The sequence below is a fragment of the Ceratotherium simum genome, chromosome 28, assembly GCF_057802395.1.
Source record: "Ceratotherium simum simum isolate JZ-2026a chromosome 28, ASM5780239v1, whole genome shotgun sequence".
In the NCBI taxonomy this organism is placed as follows: domain Eukaryota; kingdom Metazoa; phylum Chordata; class Mammalia; order Perissodactyla; family Rhinocerotidae; genus Ceratotherium; species Ceratotherium simum.
In genome coordinates this window covers 34,748,755-34,773,038 of record NC_141927.1, presented here as the reverse complement: position 1 = coordinate 34,773,038, position 24,284 = coordinate 34,748,755, and the positions used below count along the sequence as shown (strand labels likewise).

General features: G+C 38.4%; 2 protein-coding genes across 10 annotated transcripts in view; both read right to left on the bottom strand.

The window, feature by feature from the left end:
• Positions 1–9,567, bottom strand: part of DDHD2 (DDHD domain containing 2) — a 35,483-nt gene extending 25,916 nt beyond the window's left edge. For 3 of the 8 annotated variants that reach the window (XM_087418520.1, XM_087418519.1, XM_087418518.1), the window contains exons 1-7: positions 9,326–9,567; positions 7,916–8,143; positions 6,756–6,946; positions 5,886–5,975; positions 5,231–5,351; positions 3,989–4,078; positions 2,393–2,528 (exon numbers count right to left, since the gene is read on the bottom strand). In XM_087418520.1, the coding sequence (XP_087274646.1) occupies positions 2,393–2,528; positions 3,989–4,078; positions 5,231–5,351; positions 5,886–5,975; positions 6,756–6,946; positions 7,916–8,135 (848 nt within the window). In that variant the 5' untranslated portion in view covers positions 8,136–8,143; positions 9,326–9,567. The remainder of the gene's footprint in view (positions 1–2,392; positions 2,529–3,988; positions 4,079–5,230; positions 5,352–5,885; positions 5,976–6,755; positions 6,947–7,915; positions 8,144–9,325) is intronic. The other 5 variants (XM_087418516.1, XM_087418515.1, XM_004428864.3 and 2 more) reach the window with 3 other exon arrangements.
• Positions 9,568–16,800: 7,233 nt separating this feature from the next.
• Positions 16,801–24,284, bottom strand: part of BAG4 (BAG cochaperone 4) — a 40,042-nt gene continuing 32,558 nt past the window's right edge. For both annotated transcript variants that reach the window (XM_087418509.1, XM_004428862.3), the window contains one exon: positions 16,801–24,123. In XM_087418509.1, coding sequence (XP_087274635.1) covers positions 23,641–24,123 — 483 coding nt within the window. In that variant the 3' untranslated portion in view covers positions 16,801–23,640. The remainder of the gene's footprint in view (positions 24,124–24,284) is intronic.

Genomic DNA, 24,284 nt, shown 5'->3' with positions numbered 1-24,284 from the left:
TTTTCCCCCCAAAGCCCCAGTAGATAGTTGCATGTCATAGGTTCACATCCTTCTAGTTGCTGTACGTGGGACTCGGCCTCGCGTTGGACGGAGAAGTGGTGCCTCGGGGCGCTCCCGGGATCCGAACCCGGGCCGCCAGCATCAGAGCGCACGCACTTAACCGCTAAGCCACGGAGCCGGCCCCAAACATGTTTAATGAAGCCAAAGGAATGCGATCAGCAAAATTCAGTGTGAGAAACTCTAGAAGACAAACAACCCAGTTTCCTCAATACATAAATGGCAATAAAATAAGAGACAGAAAGGTAATCAACAGGTTAAAAAAGACTTAAAGATGGGGCCGGCCCCGTGACTTAGCAGTTAAACGCGCGCGCTCCGCTGCTGGCGGCCGGGGTTCGGATCCCGGGTGTGCACCGATGCACCGCTTCTCCGGCCATGCTGAGGCCGTGTCCCACATACAGCAACTAGAAGGATGTGCAGCTATGACATACAACTATCTACTGGGGCTTTGGGGGGAAAAAAAAAAAAAAAAAAATTTTAAAAAGACTTAAAGGGTATATCAACCAACTGCAATTTACGGACGTTATTTGGATCCCAGTTTAAAATATGTGTGTGTGTACATTTGTGTATATGTATGTGTGTGTATATATATATATATAGTATGTGTAAATATAAATCATGACATTTATTAGAAAACTGTTAATTTGAACAGTGATTGTATATTTGCTGACATTAAGAACTTTATTTTCGGGGCCGGCCCTGTGGCTTAGCAGTTAAGTGCGCACGCTCCGCTGCTGGCGGCCCGGGTTCGGATCCCGGGCGCGCACCGAGACACCGCTTGTCCAGCCATGCTGAGGCCGCATCCCACACACAGAAACTAGAAGGATGTGCAGCTACGACATACAACTATCTACTAGGGCTTTGGGGGAAAAAAATAAAATAAATAAAAATAAAAATTAAAAAAAAAAAAAAACTTTATTCTAGGTGTGATAATGGTGTTACGATTATATTTTTTTACAAGTCCTATAACATATACAAGCAAACATTTACAGATGAAATAATACAATGTCTAAGATTTAATTCAAAAATAATATGGTGGAGGGATGGGCAGCAAACAGAGGTATGAAGATACGGATGGGGCAGAACTGGCCACGTGTTGAGGCTCGTTAGGGCTGGATAATCATAATCAGTACATGAAGATTCCTTATATATGCTACTTATGTGTACAAAATTCTCTATAATAAAGTTTTTAAAAAAGAAATGTTACAAGAGGCTCTTCCAGAATTCTCAGCATTAAGGTTTTTTGATCACAAGCCAAATGATAAATAGATCAGCTCCCTCTCTCAATGCAGAATTTCTAAAAGCTGACAGATGGTGAGACTGCCAGGTGCCAAAAGCAAACAGAACTCATATTTCACAGAGGAAAACCATGCTGACATTGTGTAAATCATCTTCCAGTCAAGTCTTTCTCACAATTCCCCGAGAGATTCCTCAAAGATTCAACAGCTTCTGTAGTTTAGAGAGGGCTAGGTGCCCTTAGTAACCTCTTAAGAAGAGCTCAAATATGAAGGAATGTGAACTCCAAACTGAGTAAAAGCAACACCACAATGGAGCATTTGGCACGTGGAATATGCTCAAATCATACGGTATTAAGACCTGAGAGACAAAAGAATCAGGAAAGCCATTTCCAAGACTAGCATGGAAATCATGACTACTTCCTGTATCTTCCAGAGAATCATCTCCTAGTTCTATCCTAGAACTATATTATAAACACACTTCTTTCAGGAGAGCCCACAGCTGAATATCCTTAATATGAGGCAACCTTCTCTGACATTGCAATAAAATTTACAAACAAAACTATTAGGTTTGTAACCTAAGAAAGCCATCACCTAAAAGTCATTGTACCAATTACACCTCAGTTTATAAATGCTAATAATCTAAGGTTTGGGGATTTCCTTTTTTTCCCAAATTTGGACAAATATTATTTAAATATGATCACAAAAGGAACAACAAAATACTTTGCACATCTCAAGGAAGGTTGGCTTTTGACATCAGGAGATGGAAATGCTTATACACTATGGGAAGAAAGCAATGTTTGGCTTTAATGCTCAAGAAATAATAAAGCTGTAATAGTAAATACTAATGAGCCAGTAAAACATACTGGAAAAGATACACACAGCTCTTTACTCCTAACCCGGGTTAGTTAAACCCAAGGGATTGGTCAGCATTTAATAACGTATCTCTAAGAAAAAGACACAAACGTACAAAAAACTTTTTGTTGAACAAAATTTTAAATATACAATCAGCTATTGCAGAAATACCCGTAAGGATATCAATGATCTGAAAATGTATTACAATCACAGTTAACAACTCAAAGGTGTAAGGTATAACTCACACATCCACACCAGTAGAATGCAAAGGACTGTGCCAGTTAACTGGAAGAAATTCTACCCTTCCAATCTGCTGATTTTCTTGGGCTTTCTTAAAATGTGTCTGTAGCAGGTTCAAGGAAACACTGCGAAAATCATTAACTGGAAAAGAAAATTAACTTATGCATCAACAGTGAAGTAATGAATTTTCAGAATTATGATGTAACAGGATCAAGTAATTATACTCTGTCTACATATGCTTAGAACATGTATTTACTTGAGTCAAAAATAGCAAAGTGTGGGGCCAAACCGGTGGCATAGCGGTTAAGTGCACGCGCTCCACTTCAGCAGCCCCAGGGTTCGCAGGTTCAGATCCCAGGCGTGCACCAATGTGCCACTTGTCAAGCCATGCTGTGGCAGCATCCCATATAAGGTAGAGGAAGATAGGCATGGATGTTAGCCCAGGGCCAATCTTCCTCGGCAAAAAGAGGAGGATTAGCATCAGCTGTTAGCTCAGGGCTCATCTTCCTCACATACACACACAAAAATAGCAAAGTGGTATTTGGGAAAAATTATCAGTGCATATAGGAAAAGCTGTTCCTTTAATACAGAACCTATACAAAACATTTCATCAAAAGAAAAGCTAACTTCGGGCAGGCCCGGTGGTGTACCAGTTAAGTGCACACGCTCTGCTGCAGTGGCCCAGGGTTCAGATCCCGGGCATGCACCGATGCGCCGCTTGTCAAGCTATGCTGTGGCGGCGTCCCATATAAAGTAGAGGAACATGGGCATGATGTTAGCCCAGGGCCAGTCTTCCTGAGCAAAAAAAAGGAGGACTGGCAACAGATGTTAGCTCAGGACTAATCTTCCTCACAAAAAAAAAAAAAAAGAAAGAAAAGCTAACTTCAAAACGTCTACTGTGTCATGAGAACTGTTTAAATCAAAGAAAAAGAAAAAAAATCACATGATTATGTCAATTGGCCTTGCAGTCAGATTTCTATCCTAACTTTCTGGTTCTTACAAACAAGCACTACCTAATATTTTAGATTTAAAAAAAAAATACACTGCTGTTTAAAATTTATATTACGTTGATCTTAACCTTCTAGAAGGTTTATGCTTCGAAGCATAAGCCAGTAGGATAAGACTCCTAAACTGGGAAACTCAGACTATAAATACTATCAAGTTTTAGAGGACACTACCTTTCAAAATCAAGTTATACTAAGGACCTAAATATTCTAATTATCAAGAGGTTTATCAGAGTATTAATTACAAAAATGACTGAAGCTTCTGTTATTCATTTAAACTATATCATCTTTATGGTTTCCTTTAAATTTAGAATGGTTAGAAAATAGGACCATCACATCATAAAACAATTTTACAAGGATTAAGGGCTTGTTTCACTCAAGAATTATTAGTTAAGAGCATAAACTATCAGCCTAAGGAATTTACTAGTACTTTAGGTCTAAGCTGGGAAGCTTTACTACCTTGCCACCTGTCTTTAGCTCTCCAAATCTTATTATGCAGCAAAGACAACAGACTAAAGACAACACTTCATCTCAGCTCCAGGAGCACTGACTAATATTCCCATTAATGATCTAATCTTATATGCTTCGCAAACCTACCACACTGCACAATGCTTCGAAAGCGGAGATCACAAGCTGGTCCAATCCCATGGACTACAAAAACCAAGTGATCTATTTGTAAAGGTTCCCCTATAAATGAAATTTAAAAGAACAATTATTCAATACAGCTATTCATGTATCCTCAAGTCAAATATTAACAATGAATAAGCTATAGAGATGGGCAAGTTAAAATATAAGCAGATAATTTAAAGGATACAAAATATTCTTATATTTAACTACTTAGTAAAAATACAGTGATTTTTCTTTGTTTCTAATTTATCTTGAAATAAGTCTGTGAAAAAAATGTTCAGGTTTTTTAAACTTATTTTGAAATAACTGCAATCTTACAGAAAACTTGAAAGAATAGTACAGAAACACTCATGTACTTTTTACACATTTCAACACTTGAACATTTACCACATTTACTTTATTCTCTCTCTCTCTTTATGTGTATACACACACATTTATTTTTCTGAACCATTTGAGAGCAGGTTGCATACATCAATAGAGTGCACACATCATAACTCTTTAACCCTTTATTATTTCAATGTGTATTTCCTAAGAATATTCTATTATATGACCACAGTGCAGTTATCGAATTTAGGCAATTTAACATTGATAGAATACTTTTATCTAATACTCCATTTTTATCAATAGTACCAATGTCTGGTATGTATTTGAAGCCTGAAATTTTAAATTCATCTTTTTAAATTACAGTAAGTCTAAGACTTTGTCCAAGAGACAAGCTATTTCTTCTGCAAGGTAAAAGTAATTTTATAATCCAGTTAAATAGATTATAAAACCAATCATAATATATAAATGACCCTAGCTAGAAAGCAATGGATAACCATCCAAGTCCTACTAAAAAATAGCTTTCCTTAGTTGAAAATCTTCAAAGACAGGAGTTACCAGGAATAAATTTCTAATCAAACAGGTGAAATCACACTTCTTAGAATTAGAACTCAGTTCATCTGTACTTAGTGACTTCCTATTACCACTGCCACTTTCACTTTACACTTACCCATTCCACAATACATATTCAGCAACTTTAAAAGAGATGTTTATATCTGAGATTCTTAGTAGATGAAGTGATACTAATCTTAACACTCAGAATAAGCCCATATGATTAAAGATCACTTTTAAGCCTTGAGGTAATCCAAATCCGGAGAAAAAGATCACAATTTAAGTCATAAACAAATAAGTATATTAGCAGATAAGAAAAAAATTACTGATTAACATTACCACAATGAATGTCAACAGAGATGTTCTCAACTCCTCTCTTCACTGTTCTTGGTCGACCCTGCTCAGTGGGTGTTGAACCCCATTCATCAGACCCTGCAACTGGCTGGTAATGCACCATAAGCTTAAATAGAAAAGATCAGAGCAATAAAGATATTTTACATTAAGACATCTCCAATTATACATTGTGATGGGTAGAAACATGTCTTTCAAAACATAATACATAGTCAAATCTCAACTGGAGTTTTGATATGCAACTCCCCCAGCTTGAAATGAGAACCCTAAAAATATATTACACTAATGTTGTATAACTTAAATATCTTGCAATTTTATTTGTCAATTATACCTCAATAAAGCTAAAAAAAAAAGAAAATACATCAGGCTAACAGATCCTTCAACGACACCCTACACATGGAAGATATGCCTACATAATGTGCAGTGATAATCTACAGTGGCATCATTTTCCCAAAGGGAATTCTTCTGTATAAGCTAAACGAGGTAAATAATGGCAGCAGCTACAAGTTTTAAGTTTCATAATTGTGAATGCAATATAAAATTTCCAAAGGTTACCCTAGGAAAAAGAAACCAATTAAGTTCTCTTTAGTAATGCAATTAACCTTTAATCTCAACAGTAGAGAAAGGCTTTAATTTGCTTTACCTTTGGATTGTGTAATATAATAATTTCTCTATTGGGAGACTCCAGTTTCTTTTTCCATTCATCCAGAGTTACAGCAAGCATGTAAGTTTCCTTAAAAGAAAACACATTTCACTAGATTTCTCTAATAGCTTTTCTATTAAAACTGAACTTTTTCATAAGAATACTGCTAAACAATTACAATAAGAATATCCTACTCCAATTTACCAAATTGGTTTTAAAATTCTTTTAAAATTACAACAGATAATAGTGTAGGACAAAAAAAAAAATCACTCCTATCATATAGACTGGAGATATTCACATTTTGATACATTTCTTTCAATATTAATGCATGTATATTTTTCCATGAAATTAGGAATATATTACACATATAGTTCTTTCTCTTGATTTATCAAATTTATTTTAAAATTCATTTGTAGTTACAACAGATAATAGCACAGGACAAAGAAAAAAAAATCACTCCTAATTCCATCATCTAAACTAGAGATCATCACTGCTCACATTTTGATATATTTCTTTCAATAATATTAATGTCCTACTCCAATTTAAAGAAAGCAAATTTCAGACTGTTTTCAGAGCAAGAAAAATAAAAGGCAAAAAAGACCAACCCTGTGGCCATAGTTTAAATATTAACAATGATCACCATTAGAGAAAAAAATTTTAATTTAAAGGCATAACAGTTTCCATAGTATTTTAAAAATCTGAAAACTACTTTATCCTGAAACTAACTTGCAAAAATAAATACTATAAACTGTGATGCAGAGAGAACCAAACTCTTTCTGGAAATTTCACAAAATAAATCACAGGAGGAAGAAAAGATTATTAAATAAGAAAAAAATGAATAAAATGAGTAAAAAAGGGTCAAAGGAATACCTCTAATACTTGGCTGAAGCTCTCTGAGTAGGGAACATACTTATTATCTTTGTCTCCCTTGTAAAACCAGGTACATCGTCTCACTTCCGATGCTAGCTCATCCCAGTATACAGCATACCGCATCCTCTCCCCCAAATGAACATCATATCTGCCCCCGTCAGTGGGGACAACTCTCCTATTACAATCTTTTCCTATCAAGGATTGGAAAGGATAAAAGAAGTACACATCAAAATAAACCTCCCAAAATACAATTCTAAGTTATACTCTAAATAATGTTATAAAACAGGTGAACGAACAGTTTCTTCTTGGCTAAACGTAACAAAATGGAATTTAATATCTTTTTTTCACTAACTACTCTACAAACTCTCATTCTTGGTTTTAACAAAACATGAAAAAAATAATGGCCACACACTGTTTTGTTCTTTTTCTGAGAAGAGACAGCAATGTCCCACAAAAAAAAAAAAAAAAAAGTATATAAGAGGGCTTTCCTGAATCTTTTGCTTAAGGGACCAAAATGTAAATTAATGACCATGACCATCATGATGATAAAGTAGTAACTAGCATCTTGTTTGTTTCATGAAAGAAGAAAAACAAGTGACAAGTTAAAGAATTCATTCCTAGGGCCGGCCCCGTGGCTTAGCGGTTAAGTGCTCAAGCTCTGCTGCTGGCGGCCCGGGCGGGATCCGGGGGCGCACTGATGCACCGCTTCTCCAGCCATGCTGAGGCCGAGTCCCACATACAGCAACTAGACGGATGTGCAGCTATGACACACAACTATCTACTGGCACTTTGGAGGAAAAATAAATAAATAAATAAAATTAAAAAAAAAAAAGAATTCATTCCTTTGCAATGTGACACTGCCCACCCCATACACACTCTTTATAAACAAAAACTAAAACATAAGCGAGAACGTAAATATTACTGGATAACTATGCAGAAATTACAATAGGTAGTTTTCAAAATACAGACCAAATTCTTAAATATTATAAATTGGCTGGGTAGTAATGCAGAGCTTCTACATAAAAATGCTATAGGAGGTAACTAGAATAAAAAATCTAAAATTTATTTTTAATAGAACTCACTACAAAGACTATTATATTATAGTTTGAGAGAGATGATAGTCAGTCTTTGCCTATTACAAGTTATCATTTTCATCCTACCAGAGTCATATGCCTCTTCCAGCTGCTGTGAATCCTCAGAATTGAAAGGAATCCACGCCTCCTTAGAATCTATTATTTTACAATAAAACCAGTGAGGAGAAACTGGTTCATACAAACCGCCAGCATCCATGTCTATTAGCTCAAAGGAACTACATGAGTTTGGTGATGGGGATGGATCTGACTGGGACAACTGTTCCTGGTGTGATTCCACTGATGACATTTTGCTCTCTAAAAGACATAAAAAAAAAACTATCAGAAAAATTATTTTCCTTCTATTAAGTAATTGTTGACACAAAACTGGTCATTTTAAGGAGTCATTTCTGCAAAAAACCACAATCTAAGAGGGCCACTCGATTTAAAGAAATAACATCAATTAGCTGGATTTTTTGGGAGGGGGAAGGGGCCTTAAACAAAATGCTTCTTATAGTTAGACAAACCACTTTACACTCATCTCCCAATTCTCTCAGGAAACTGCTTGGTTTTAATCAGACAGTAAGTTATAAAACAAACCTAGAATCACAAGAAACACATGGTTAAAAACCTGACTGCAACAAAACATTTTACCCCAATTTCCAAACTAAGTCTAGAGCCAAAGCCAAAAAATTCACTCCAACTGTCTTAACAGGTTTTAGGCTCTAGGCCCCTATCATTACACATTTACATGATTATTGGAATCTTAAAATACTGAAAATAAAACTATTCACTTAAGAACCAGTCACTTTTTATTGATCCTCGAAGGGTGCTCCGTTGCGGACTAGGGTACAAATTCTGAAAACACGAACCTTGCATGGGGCCATTGTGCGCACGCGCGCACCCACTCACAGGGTCAAGTCTCAGGTGAAAAGTAATGAGTGACCTCAGAAGCCTCCTTCCCTCAAAGACGACTCTGACCCCTTCCACACTCAGACGACTCGGCAAACACGAACAGTGCAGACATCAAAAGAATACAAACTCCTCGGAGGGAGTCAGGCTGCAGGTCTCTCGGCACCCAGCGCAGCCGCACGGCAAACACCTGGGCTCCCGAGCGGGCGCTCTCCAGGCTTCGGTCACTTTATCTTTTTTCCTAGCACAAATTTACCTCCGCCACCTTGGCGTGTCCTTTCTCCCCACGACCCTGGGCCTCCTGCAGCCCCGATCTGGGACCTCAGAGCGCGGGGACTCGTCTCCTCCCGCCTCCAGCCCCGCGGAGAGGAGGGAAGCCACCAAGGAACAAGGTGATTTCCCGGCGCCTTGGGGGTGCCGTCAATACAAAGGGGCCCCGGCCGTCTTCCTGGACCGAGGTCACCCGCACCCACCCGGGCTGGTCCTCCCACGCCGGCCTCCCTGCCTCGGGCATCTCCATCCCGCAGCGCCTCCAACCCGCAGCACAGTCGGGCCTCCGCCGGCCCCAACACGCCGTCGCGGACTCACCTGGCAGCCGCGCTGCCTTGCACGCTCTCCTGCCCTCGCTGAGGGGGCCACGACATGTCCCCGCGGCGGCCTTTCCCTCGAGCCCAGGCGGGGCGGGGCGGAGCAGGGCAGAGCCTGCGGCCCCGCCGGGCTCGCGCCCAGCACTGGGCTCCACCACGCTCCCAGCGGGCGAGCAACGGGCCAGGAAGCGGAGAGCAAAAGAGAGGTTGCTGGCACCGCTGCGTGAAGGCGACGGGTGGGACGAAAGGCCGCAGGGGGACTGGCGCGAAGTGTCGCGAGAGGGAGAGGGAATCGCGCGAGATGTGTTTCCTGCCTGCGGGCATGGAGCCGGAGCGCTGGGCAAGCGGACGGTGGGTGCGGCGTGGGCTCCTGGGCTCAGAGCCACCTCGCGGCGTCTGGGTATGAAGCCGGAGGTCTTTGAAAGGCAGGGATGGGGAATAAGACATAGGTTAAGTGAATATTTCTCATTTCAGTGAAAGAAAAGTTCTTTAAGATTAACCAGCCCAGCTCCCTCACTTAATAGATGGAAAAACAGGCCTCCTGACCCAGGTGGTACTGTGGCTAACCCTACTGATGAGCCAGGGATGGTGCGGGAACCCATCGGAGACGCAGGGCTGCCACGCCCAATGAGAAATAGGATGCTAAGGCGCAAGCAGCAGCTACATCTATCCAGACCTCCACTTCTAGGTGCTGAAGAGAACAGATACCAACGGCATTTGCAAGCAAAAAAACATTATCTCTGGGGCATTTCCCCTGGCGTTTATTAGGATTTAGAGGCTGCCAAAAAAAAATCTCTAAAAAATGTAGAGGTGAGCTCAACAGGACTTAAAAACTGCAAGGGTGAAAAGGGAACCCTCATTCACCGCTGGTGGGAATGCAAACTGGTGCAGCCTCTATGGAAAACAGTATAGAGATTCCTCAGAAAATTAAAAATAGAAATACCTTATGATCCTGCTATCCCATTTCTGGATATTTATCCAAACTTGAACTCAACAATCCAAAGAGGCATATGCACCCCTATGTTCATTGCAGCATTATTCACTATAGCCAAGAAATGGAAGCAACCCAAGTGTCCCTCGACTGATGATTGGATAAAGAAGATGTGGTATATATATACCACGGAATACTACTCAGCCCTAAAAAGACAAAATCATCCCATTTGCAACAACATGGATGGACCTGGAGGGTATTATGTTAAGTGAAATAAGCTAGCAGAGAAAGACCAACACCGTATGATCTCACTCATATGTGGAATATGAACTAACCCACGGACAGAGACAACAGTTTGGTGGTTACCAGGGGGAAGGGGGTTGGGGGGTGGGCACAAGGGGTGAAGGGGTGCATTTATATGGTGACTGACAAATAATGTACAACTGGACTCTCACAATGTTATAAACTATTATGACATCAATAAAAAAAATTAAAACTGCAAGGGTAGTTGGAGACGAGATATTTTTGCCCAAAGTGACATAACTGAGGTGAAATGTTTAACGAATTTCCCACAGTCATGAAGCTGAGTAGTAGCTTTGACCAGATCTCCTAAATATTTAGTTTTCTGGAAGACCTCAATTCCTTTGGGTATTCTAATAAGATACTTTCCTATTTTCTATCTAGATTATAGGGCAAGGATTCAGGGAATGTTTTTCAGTTTTGTTATTTCTTCAGAAACAGAGGAAAAAAACTGAAAGAGGGAATTTTTATAACACAATTCTCTTATAGGTTCACAGCCACACATAAATATCCACAGGTTTATTTACACCTTCTCCTCAAATTTATTACACCTAAATAGCTTGTTTTCTGCGGAAAGAATGAAGAAAGCCAGGAGTGTCTCCCATTCTCTAGGATCTTGTCAGCTGACTAGCTAATATCATAGACTAATAATAGTAGCCAGCATTTACTGAGTTCTCACTGTGTTCTAGGTATAGTTGTGAGCATTTTACATGTATAGTCTCATTTAGTCCTCATAGCAACCTGATGAAGTAGGTACTATAGTTATCCCTATTTGCAGAAATAAAATGACTCACCCAAGGTCATACTACCAGCAGGTAATGGAGCCAAAATTATAGACTGAGTTGTCTTCAGAGCCTACACCTAAGTAACTTACCTAAAATCAGAGTCAGTTAAGGGACAGAACCAGAACTTGAATTTAAGTCCTGGATCTCCAAATCCTGTTATGTCCTCTATATCAGCTGTTCTCAATTTTTTTGGTCTCAGGACCCTTTTACACTTTAATTATTGAGTACCCTAAAGAGTATTGTTTATGTAGGTTATGGCTATCACTATTTACTGTACTAGAAATGAAAACTAAGAAATTTAATATTTATTAATTCCTTAAAAAGATAATAGAGAAAACTCATTTCATGTAAATAAATATTTTTATGGAAAGATAACTATTTTCCAAAACAATTTAAAAAATCAGAGAGAAAAGAATGACAACGCTGGGGGCCAGCCCAGTGGCGTAGTGGTTAAGTTCACACGCTCCGCTTCCGTTGCCAGGGGTTCACAGGTTCAGATCCCGGGCATGGACCTACGCACCGCTCATCAAGCCGTGCTGTGGCAGGCGTCCCACACATAAGTGGAGGAAAATGGGCACAGATGTTAGCTCAGGGCCAATCTTCCTCAGGAAAAAGAGGAAGATTGGCAACAGATGCTAATCTTCCTCACACACACAAAAAAGAATAATGACAATGCTTTACATTTTTGTAAATTTCTCTAACGTATGGCTTAAGAAAAAACCATTGGATTCTCATATTTGTTTCTGCATTCAATCTAGTACAATTTTAGTTTTGGTTCAAGTATATGAAGAAAATCAAGCCTCACTCAACTATGTAGTTGGAGAAGGAAGGAGTATTTAATAGCCTTTTCAGGTAATTGTGGATATTCTGTTCAATGCTACATTAAATTCAACAAATGGTAGCTTCTTAAAAGTTAGTTGCAATGTGAAATATGAAAACATATCAATGAATTTTTTGTACGCTGATACATTGGTCTATCCTGCACTTTCTTTTTTTTCTTTTTTTAATTTTGTGTGTGTGTGTGTGAGGAAGATCAGCCCTGAGCTAACATCCATGCTAATCCTCTTTTTGCTGAGGAAGACCGGCTCTGAGCTAACATCTATTGCTAATCCTCCTCCTTTTTTTCCCCCAAAGCCCCAGTAGATAGTTGTATGTCATAGTTGCACATCTTTCTAGTTGCTGTATGTGGGACGCGGCCTCAGCATGGCGGGAGAAGCGGTGCTTTGGTGCACGCCCACGATCTGAACCTAGGCCAATAGGGGAGTGCGCGCACTTACCCGCTAAGCCACGGGGCCAGCCCCTATCTTGCACTTTCAATGGATTTTTTACCCATGCATGATTTATGACATCATGCATTGGTCATTTGGAAAATATCATTTCACTGAGTTATGCAGTCTTCCAAATGTTAACACATTTTGTTATAGAATATTTTTTAAAAAAATTACCACTGATCTCATTAGAAAAGTCTCTAAGTACTGAGAAGCTGCCAAGCTCACAACAGATAAAAGTTTTCCAAAATTCTACTTTTTTCTTGAAAAGTCAAATTTTATCATTGGCAAAAAAATACTGTCAGCTGTTTTCCTTGAAATGACAAGTGCACTTTGTTTTCAAGAAAAGTTATGCCAGATACCTAAATCTGAATAGCCAGTTTGTCTGTCAGTTGTACCTTCAAATAAGAATGATGTTCCATGAAAAATGAGTACCTAGCTCAGTTACCAATTCAAATAACCAGTCAAGTGCTTCTTCCTCAAGAGACCAGCTTACTTCAGTATGCAGAATTGCTTCATGCATTCTGACCATTTGGTCACATAGAATATGAAAAAAGTGTTAACTCAAGGCTTAAGGGTTAATAAAATTAATAACTGCTTCGTGAAGAATATTCTTAAGTGAAACTAGCACTATTTTTATTATGAATGCATGGCAGCGGACAATACAATGACTGATGGTACAATTGTTTCCACTCCCTTAATTCCTGCTAAGTCAGCAGTTTTAACCACTATTGCTTTTCCGTCAACAGTGCACGTCAATAACACAGCAAAAAAGGAAAATCATGTCTTAGTATTATTAATAAAATAGTTTTGACCTCTTGACCCCCTGAAAGGGTCTCTAAGATCCCCAGTGTCCATGGATAACCCCTTAAGAACTACAGCAATTAAATGTGCCCACCCTGGGGCTTGGAATATAAAAGTAATGAATAACACAATACCTACCCTGAAGGAGTTCACAGTCTTAATAGGTGAGACAGGCAGGTAAACAAATAAATTTATCTTGTTCAGTGCTATAACAGAGACAGGGCCCAGATACACTGATGGTTACAAAAGAGGGAGTAATCAAATGTCCAGGCATACCGCCAGAAGTTCTCATTCAGCAGGTCTTTGGTGGGATTCAAGAATCTGCATTCTAATCAAGCACTCCAGATGATTTAGATGCAGATAGTATGGGATCCACACTTTAAGAAACACAGCCTTAAGGAGTACAAATTTTAGGTTCCCAAGAATGCGAAGTAGGTAGGTAGTTTCCGAGAGAATATCTTATGGTAACTCTCAAAAAAACACCACTTAATTTCACTGGCTATTGTTTGCAGTTGTAGATCAAATCTGTTACCAGAAGACTTAAAAGGTAAAATCTAAAACAGAGTCTACTTTATCCATTTCAATTCTCTAGTGCAGGAGGCAGCAAACTTTTTTCTGTAAAAGGGCCAGATAAATACTTTAGGTTTTGTGGGCCATAAGGTTTCTGTCACAACGAATCAATTCTCCTATTGTAGCACAAAAACAGCCAGAGACAATATGTAAAGTGATGAATGTGGTTGTGTCCCAATTAAACTTTATTTACTAAAACAGGCAGTAGGTTAAATTTGGTCTCTGGTGGTAGTTTGTTGACTCCAGGCTCTAGTGCAAAAGATAATGCTAATAGCCAGGAAGTTGCATAAAGAGCAAAAGCTAGTGTCTTTGTTAGGCATCAATTTTGAATTCCCGTTTCTTTCCAGAATAAACCTTATTTCAGTATTTAAAAAGTATGCTTTGAGTGCCTATCAAGGCATTAGGTGGTACAAGGATACATAGTTTTTGGAGGCAGAAGTCCTCAATCCCTGGTGAACTAGGCATCCAGAGTTGAGAAAATGCAGTTGTCTCTGATGCTCTGACTATAAAATAACAAGACAGGGGCTTCGGGCTGTGACAGTGATTTTGAAACTGTAATGAGTCTAAGAGTATGCTGGTAGATTCTTGAAAACGTAGATTTTCAGATCCAGGGACTCTGAGTAAGGCTAGAATAGTTCATCAGGGGGGTCATGAATCTACATGTTAGTCAAGAATGTACAGGCTGCTGCTGTGGCGCGAGCTGCCTAAACCGGGAAACAGAAACTGTGAGCTGTAGTCTCAGCTGTGCCACTTACTGACTTTGTTTACAAAACAAGAATGTTAGCACTGGAAGGAGCCTTAGAGACACCCGGTGTGATATTCTCTTCCAGCCCAAAGTTGGCGATTTTTTTAAGTCCATAAACTGTTCATGAAAATGCATATTACTTTATAGCCACAACTGAATAGTTCCTGCCCTCAACTAGAATAATGTTATATTTTTTTTTACTTTGAGGAAAGGGATTTATACTTTCCCTATGATTTCTCTGTCTTACTTCAATGAGGGCTGTTTAAGAGCTGATGACGTGATAACTTCAGTGTAAGCTGTGTAGCACAGTGGCTCTCCTCTAGCCCTTGGAGGTTTCCATCAAGCCAAGGTTTCCTCTTGGCTAGGGTTGTCAGATTGAGCAAATGTAAATATAGCAAATACAAATGTAAAATATAATACTTTCAGAAAAAAATAGGATAAAATCTTCAGGAACTCGGGGTAAGCAAGGAGTTTTTAGAGACGACACTAAAAGTCTGATCCTTAAAACGAAAAATTGATAAATAAGATTTCATCAAAATCACAAACTTTTGCTCTGTGAAAGACTCTGTTAGGAGGATGAAAAGACAAGCTACAGACTGGTATAAAATATTTGCAAACCACATATCCAACAAAGGACTAGTATCTGGAAAACAAAGAATTCTCAAAACTCAGCAGTGAAAAAACAAACAATGGAGCCCAAATTTGGTTTCAATACCATTCTTTGATAAGACGAACAGGGCTTCTCGGAGAAATAACTTATTCTAGGACTAGAACAGGAAATATACAAGATGAGCCTGGAGAATCTTCTAGCACCAGAAAGTAAGGAAGGGCTCAAAAAAAAAAACCCACACACAACGTCAAAAGGACACAAGTGAAATCTCCCAATGGCTCAAGCAAGACAATTTGAGGAACAAATAAGATCATATTAGATCAAAACACAAAGTATAAAATAAATATCTATGAGTCCATACTGATATAAATGATTAAACAAACAAATAAATAAATGGGAGAGAATAGAAAAATCTCCCTTGCAGGGAAATTCCAAATAATTTATGTAGATAAACACCCTCAAGGAGGTGGAGGATAACTCCCCACTTCTTAAGTGTGAAGCTGCGTATAGTGACCCTCTTCCAAGAGTACAGCATGAAAAAGTACAAGTAACTTTACACTGGAGAAAGCTGGCAAACACGACCTCAGCCAGCTGATTAAGGTTAACATCAATAGTGTAAGTTATGTTTATAGTATCCACATTTGATATACGAGAAGGGCACTTACCTCTGTGGTCTTCCTCCCAAAAATCCATAACCCCTGTGTAATTATGAGAAACACATTAGACAAATCCCAGTGGAGGGGCATTCTACAAAATATCTGACCAGTACTCCTCTAGACTGTCAAGGTCATCAAAAACAAGGAAAGTCTGAGAAACTGTCACAGCCAAGAGGCTCCTAAGGAGATATGACGACTAAATGTAATGTGGTCTCCTCAATGGGATCCCAGAAGAGGAAAAGTATGTTAGGTAAAAAGTAAGGAAATTTGAATAAAGTATGGACTTTAGTTAATAAGAATGTATCAATATTGGCCCATTAAGTGTGAAAAACATACAAGACTAATTTCAGGTGTTAATTAATAGGGTGAGGGGCATATGGGAACTCTGTAGTATTGTCACAATTTTTCTGTAAATCTAAACTATTCTAAAATAAGAAGTTTATTAAAATATATCTAGTTAGAAAATGGGCAAAAGACATGGACATTTATGGAAGAGGATACACAGATGGCAAATAAGCACATGAAAAGATGTTCAACATCATTAACCATTAAGGAAATGCAAATTAAACCACGAGATATCACTACACACCTATTAGAATGGCTAAAATAAAAAACAGCGACAACACCAAATAGCAGCAAGGATGCAGAGAAACTCATACACTACTGGTGAGAATGTAAAATGGTACAGCTACTCCAGAAAATTACGTAGTCTCCTAAAAAATTAAACATACAACTACCATATGACCCAGAACTGCATTCCTGGCATTTATCCCAAAGAAATGAAAACTATATCCACACAAAAACCTGTACATGAATGTACATAGCAGCTTTATTCATAATAGCCCAAAACTGGAAACAACCCAGGTGTCCTTCAACAGGTGAACAGTTAAACAGTGGTACATCCATATCATAGGCTACTACTTAGCAATAAAAAAGAACTACTGATACAGGAAACAACTTGGATGAATCTCAAGAGAATTATACTCAGTGGAAAAAAGCCAATCTGGTTTGGTTACATACTGTAAATGGTTACATCCTGTACAATTCTCCTTATATAACATTCTTGAAATGACAAAATTTAGAAATGGAGAACAGATTAGTGGTTGCCAGGGGTTTAGTATGGTGGGAAAGGACAAGCAGGCATGACTATGAGAAGTCAACAGGAGGAATAACTGTGGTGATGGAACTGTCTTGTATCTTGATTGTATCAATGTCAACATCCTGGTTGTGACATTGCAGTCACTTTTGCAAGATATTACCATTGGGGGAAACTGGGTAAAGGGTACACGAAACTTCTGCATTATTTCTTTTTTTTTTTTTTTTTAAAGATTTTATTTATTTTATTTTTTCCCCCCAAAGCCCCAGTGGATATTTGTATGTCGTAGCTGCACATCCTTCTAGTTGCTGTATGCGGGACTCGGCCTCAGGATGAACGGAGAAGTGGTGCCTCGATGCGCACCCGGGATCCGAACCCGGGCCACCAGCATCGCAGCGCGCGCACTTAACCACCAAGCCACAGGGCCGGCCCTGCATTATTTCTTAAAACTGCATGTGAACTTACAATTATATCAAAGTAAAAATTTTAATTTAAAAAATATAGTACTCCCAGTTAAATTGGAATTTCAGAAAAACAATCATTTTTAGTATCAGTATGTCCTATGCAATATTTGGAACATACTTATACTAAAAGATGATTTGTTGTATACCTGAAATTCAAATGTAACTATAGTCTTATATTTTTTCTGGCGATACCACTCTTGGCATTAGCTTACCAAGATAAAGTATATATTGCAAATAAGAGAACATTTAAGGGGGGCCAGCCCGGTGGCATAGCAGTTAGGTTCCTGTGCTCCGCTTCGGTGGACCAGGGTTCGCAGGTTCGGATCCTGGGTGCAGACCAACGCACCGCTTGTCAAGCCATGCTGTGGCGGCGTCCCATATAAAGTAGAGGAAGACGGGCATGGATGTTAGCCCAGGGCCAATCTTCCTCACAAAAAAAAAAAGGGGGGGGGCCAGCCCCATGGCTTAGCGGTTAAGTGCGCAAGCTCCACTACTGGCAGCCCGGGTTCGTATCCCGGGCGCGCACTAGCGCACCGCTTCTCCGGCCATGCTGAGGCCACGTCCCACATACAGCAACTACAAGGATGTGCAACTATGACATACAACTATCTACTGGGGCTTTGGGGAAAAAAAAAGGAGGAGGACTGGTAACAGATGTTAGCACAGAGCTGGTCTTCCTCAGCAAAAAGAGGAGGATTAGCATGGATGTTAGCTCAGGGCTGATCTTCCTCACACACACATACACACAAAAAGAACATTTAAGGGTTGGCTGAGAGAAAAATGTGCCCTGACCCCAGAAACCCCTAAATCCTCACTCTCAGCAGCTGGCACCTCACCTCCTCTGCCTGACATTTTATTACAACAAATGTGCTACTGCCCACCACTCCTGGTAAGAAAAGCCACATAGAGTATAAAACCCTCCTATTTTCACACAGGATTGAAAATTATCCAGATAATCTTCCCTTCCAATTTCAGATTTAAAATAGCTATCCTGCTCCAAGAAAGATTATGAAAAAATAATAACTAAACATAGTAGTCAGGAAACATTTTCTAGCAACAATTTTGGGTCTTCTCCAATATAATAACACTGTAAAAAACACAACCAAGAACTAATAGACATCTGAGAAATATCTCTAACATGATAAAGGTTGGAGATTAAAAGAGAAAGGAAAAAGCTACTTTGGAGGAAATCCATTATTCAAGAAGAAAACATGAAGAAATTATTATCGATATCCTCAGAGATATAAGATGCTACAACCACAAACAAAAGCAGAATCCCATAATAAAGGAACACAGAGAACAAAAATTCTTAGAAATTAAAAAGTCAGAAGAAATATAAAACTCAATGAAGAGTTGGAAGTTAAAGGTCAGTAAATCTCCCACAATGTACAGCAAAAAGGCAAAAAATGAAACAGAGAAAAGTAAATCAAAGAACGAGTCTAAGAGGTCTATAACAGAAATAGCAGGAATTCTAGAAAGAGTTAACAGAGATTACAATAGTAGAGGAGGAAAACTAACAAACAAACAAAACAACAAGAAAATTTCATAGGACTTAAGGGCACGCGTTTGCAGAATGAAATGTGCCCAGCAAAATGGACAAAAACAGACCCATACCAAAGCTATACTGTTGGGAAATTTCCGAACAGAGGGGACAAAAATATCCTACAACCTTCCAGAGAGAAAAATTGTGTTTTCTATAAAGGATCACGAAAACACATTTTCAAATATGTAAGATGTAAAAAATTATCTCCCATGCACCCAGCAAGCTACCAGAGAACATTCTCTACCAAAATGAGGGAATAAACTAAGAAAGGGAAAGACATAGGCTACAGAGAACAGGAAACCAACAGGAGAGGCAAAGAGAATCCCCAGGATGAGCTGAAGATCCCAGAATGATAGTACACACCAGGAACATACAGTTCTCCAGTCAGAAGGCTCCAGGACAGACCTCTTCAGGAGTTTGAAATGGATAAAATATGTCTGAGCATCTTAAGAGAAAACTCAGACAGATGATGGAGGGTTTGAGGCCAAATTAGTCATAAGTACATAAGCAAACAAAATAAATAAGACCAATGATTAATTCCAGGGAAAAAAGGAGTTGTTCAGGAAAGGGAAAAGTAATCACAGTTTACTACATGACTGTGCTCTGGTTAGGTTTACACAGTCATAATAACGTACAACAAAATTACCATATAACTAGATTGAGAAATTGGGGCAAGGAGGACTGAGATGTGTGTATGGTAGCGGCAGAGAGATAAACCTAAGCCTTCATGCTCTATATTAGAAAACCAGTAGGAATGACCTAAAATTGATAAAGCAAGAAGAAGCAATACAATTGTTTTAAAGATTTTATTTATTTATTTTTCCCCCAAAGCCCCAGTAGATAGTTGTATGTCGTAGTTGCACATCCATTCTAGTTGCTGTATGTGGGACGCGGCCTCAGCATGGCCGGAGAAGCGGTGTGTCAGTGCTCGCCCGGGATCCGAACCCGGGCCGCCAGCAGCGGAGCGCGCGCACTTAAACGCTAAGCCACGGGGCCGGCCCGATATACAATTGTTTTATTTAAAAATATGTAGATAATTTTTTTAAAAACTCAATTGAAGGTAGTTGCTTTTGTAGAAGGAAAAACGGGAGTGGGAACAGGAGAACGCTCCTTTTCATAGAATTGACTCTTTAAATTCCTAACTTCCATAGAATTATTTGAGTCTTTAAACTCATAACTTTTTTTTTTTATAATTTTATTTATTTATTTATTTTTCCCCCAAAGCCCCAGTAGATAGTTGTATGTCATAGTTGCACATTCCTCCAGTTGCTGTATGTGGGACGCGGCCTCAGCATGGCCGGAGAAGCAGCACGTCTGTGCGCGCCCGGGATCTGAACCCGGGCCGCCTGCATCGGAGCGCACGCACTCAACCGCTACGCCACGGGGCCGGCCCGAAACTCATAACTTTTTGAAAAAGAAAAAGAAAAGATGAAAAAGAAAAACAGTCATCAACTATCTATCCCCTAAAAACCTGTTTTATGATGCCAATTTAATTTATATCCTTCAACTTTTTTTAATTTGCCTACCTTTAACGGTATTACATTAATCAACTAAAGAACTGTTTTCAAAATCCTATTTTTGAAAGCATTTAAAAGAATTCCACACCAACAATGTAGACACAAGCATAACTCATCCCCTAGATACTTCATTAGAGCTTATTTGTCTAAATGTTGATGTCGGCATTTATATTTGGAACAATAGTGGCTTATTATAAAGAAAACAGTTGTGTTTAACATGCCAGGTCTGGGAACTTTATTCAAGATTTTAACAAAAATTATCCCCAAAGTAATATAAATTTAGACACTTTTAAAAATTCCAGATGTGAAATTTCAAGAAAATTTTGAATTCAGTCTGGAGTCAACACTAAGTCAAAAACTGAACCAAATTCACAAATCCTAAATACTATTTTCTGTCTTAAGTTCATTCTATTTTCTCAAACAGGTTACCAATTTAGTTTTCCTTTCTCTGATATTGGTATTTGGAATCATTTTAACATAGTTTACATTTTTAAGTTCTAAGTTTGTATTTATCCTGAATATCTTATTATTATTGAAAATATAAATCCAGAAGTGATAACCCTTCCTTACAGAATTCCAATTAATAAATGTAGAAGGAATGAGAGAAATAGAAAATCACTGTTAGAACGCCACAGTAGTAACTGACACAAGCAAGATCTGCCAATGGATACGAAAATGAGTGGGCAAAAGTTTAAGCAGAAACGGGACATTTGCATAGTCTCAAAGTATCTCCAGCAAATATTTAGTCATTACAAAGGAAAAGATAGTAAGTTTACAGCAGAGAATCCTAGCAGACACCACCTTAGGTAGTGGTTAAGGTTAACAACACCAGAAATACACTACATCATCAAGTGTCATGATATACTGTCACAGACTGGAGGACACTACGTAGACAACTCAATGCAAGGTAGGATCCTGGAGTGGATCCTGGAACAGGAAGAGGACATTAGTGAAAAGACTAAGACAATCTCTACTTTTTAAACTCTACTTTAGCTAATAGTATTGTATCAAGGCTAATTTCTTAATTTGACAAATGGTCTGTGGTTATGTAAGATTTAACTAAGGGGAAGTTGAGTGAAGAGTATTCAGAAACCACTATTTTTACAACTCTTTAGGATGTCTAAAATTATCTCAAAATTTAAAAAAATAACTGTTAAAAAACATACACACACATATATGTATATATGTGCATAATGTGTGTGTGTGTATATATATATCTATCTATCTATCTCAAGTCTTCATGGAAACTGGTATCTTGGGCACTCAGTTAAACAATAATGTTCTCTCCTCAATTAGTCATTGTCTCACTGGTTTACAGGAACTTAGCTTTAAGGTTTTCCCTCTTCTAAATTTTTAGTTTCAAGTAGAATTTTCTAATTTTCATAGAAAAGCCTCTTTTAATATTCTTATATTAGGCCAAAAGTAAAAATCATAGAATAAAAGTATCACCATATTATCTCATAAAATCACTCATCCCAACCATAAGACCCAGCCAATATTTTTACTCCATTTCTTCTCATCATATAATATGTTTGTATTGTTTTTGTTTTGTTTATAAGGAGAGGAGATGGCTGACAGATTTATCATCACTAATAGACCTGGCAGTCTAGAAAAAAAAATTATCACTTGGATATCTTATTAAGAAACAGCTGTTTTCCCAATAACAGATACTGTATACTAGAACTCACTTCAGATGAAAAAAAGTAAGTTATTTACTAAGTCTCTTCTATATGATAGCATAAAGCTACCCAAGCAAGCCCAGCTGAGACCCTTTCACTATCCCTCCCTTAAATTTGGCTCTAAAATGACTGTTATTAATGGTAATAAACATCTTTTTTATAAAACAGGCAATACTGTCTATGCAATTTATTCTAGGGAAATAAACATCAAATCTACCTTTAAAAGAAGAAAATAATTTCCCACTCTAGCTATGGCTGATTCATTCCCTGAGCATGAATCCTCTTTTACTCTCATTGTTTTTGACTATAAACTAAGCTGAAATCTGTTCATAGGGATCTTGATGGTGAAACTAATATTTTAGATGGAGAATAGCCTTTCCAAATACTCTTTTTACTTCTGCAGTTACTATTTCTACTCACTGTGGCATTTAATTTTTGATCTGTATCTACCACAGTGCCCCATATGGAAGCAGCAGTAGTGAAAAGATAATTAAGGGAAAAAAAAGAAATTTTAAAGTGAATCTTTATCCAAATACAATAAAAAAGCAAAAAAGGAAAATGGCCACAAACATTTTCACTCCTATGCTCATGCCATTTCCAAATTCACCTTCCACTATTAACATGAAAAGTAGAAGTGGGAAAACTCTAACCTAATGATGTATACAAAAAAGGAGACAATTTACCTCAGGAACTCACTATACACTGCAGTATATTCAAGTGGTGAAAAGATATAAATTCATTCAGAATTGCCATACTATCTGGCTGTCAATATAGTCTCTTGAATTATTATATTAAACATATTACTACAAAATGTACCAAGAAGTAGAGAATAATACTATATTTGTGAACTGCAAATAACAAAACAAAACAGAGGTCCAAGAAGGCTAAAGTCCAAGCTGTAATTTACACATGAAGTCTATGCTGAAAGCAGTCACAATGTACAAAAATGTGACAAGTAATCCACGTTTAAAAAAACAGAGCCTGTTTGTCTCAGATTGTATCCTGTCTCACCCACTAGGTTTCTGTTAAGCCTGTTACATAAAGTATATTTCCTTCCTGCTGATAAGAAGCAGCTTGCAGATATCCATAAATTTCTTAAGGAGTGAATCTACTTGGCAATGTTGATAACTCCACAGTTTCCTATTACATTCATTGGTCTGAAAACTGAAAACAACTCATAATTAAAATGTTCTTCCAAGTCTTTTACCAGTTTTCAAGTTTTAAATCAAAGAAAGTTGGAATGTATTGCTTCTTGTCATCAACAGGCATTTCAAAAGAGGGTAATTAACCAAAATCAAGAGTTCTTTGGTCAACTCAGTAACAGGCTTCCCCTTTGTTCTAAATCTTTTCATAATCCTTTTTTTTCCAGTTTTTCCAGTATGGCCTGAATTTTACAAACAGCCTCTTTCCTGGCCTGCCGAACAGAGTCTCTGCCCCCAGTTTCAACTGAATCCAGTTCCAAAAGTTCCTTGGTTAGCATTTCCTCCAGCAGCCAGTATGCTTTGTCTGTCTTTTTTCCTATGAACTCTTCTACTTCTTGCTCAAGATACTGGACCTTCTCCAGCACGTGTATGATTTTTTTAATACTTGGAGAGGTACCTTCATCTGAAGATAAACACTCTTCTGGAAGATTATTACTTTGATCTTGATTGCTGGGATGTTCATTGGTGGCATTACCATACAGCTGGGGCTCAGCAGTATACTGGACTTGGGAATCCAAAAGATCTGAGTTATTGCTCACTGTTCCCGAGGACTCGTACTGATGGACAGTGCAAGGAAAGCTGTGCCGGTTCATGCCTTGATCTGATTGACTATAGGGGTATGAGGAATCCTTGGAGTGGGAGAGCAGAGAGGGGAAAAAAGCCATTTTAATGGGAATCCATCAACATCAGATTTGTTAGCCCACATCTTTCACCTGACCAGGAAGGTACACGAAAAGATTCCCCACCAATAAAACTAGACCTCCCTCCTTAATCATTTGAGAAAAACATA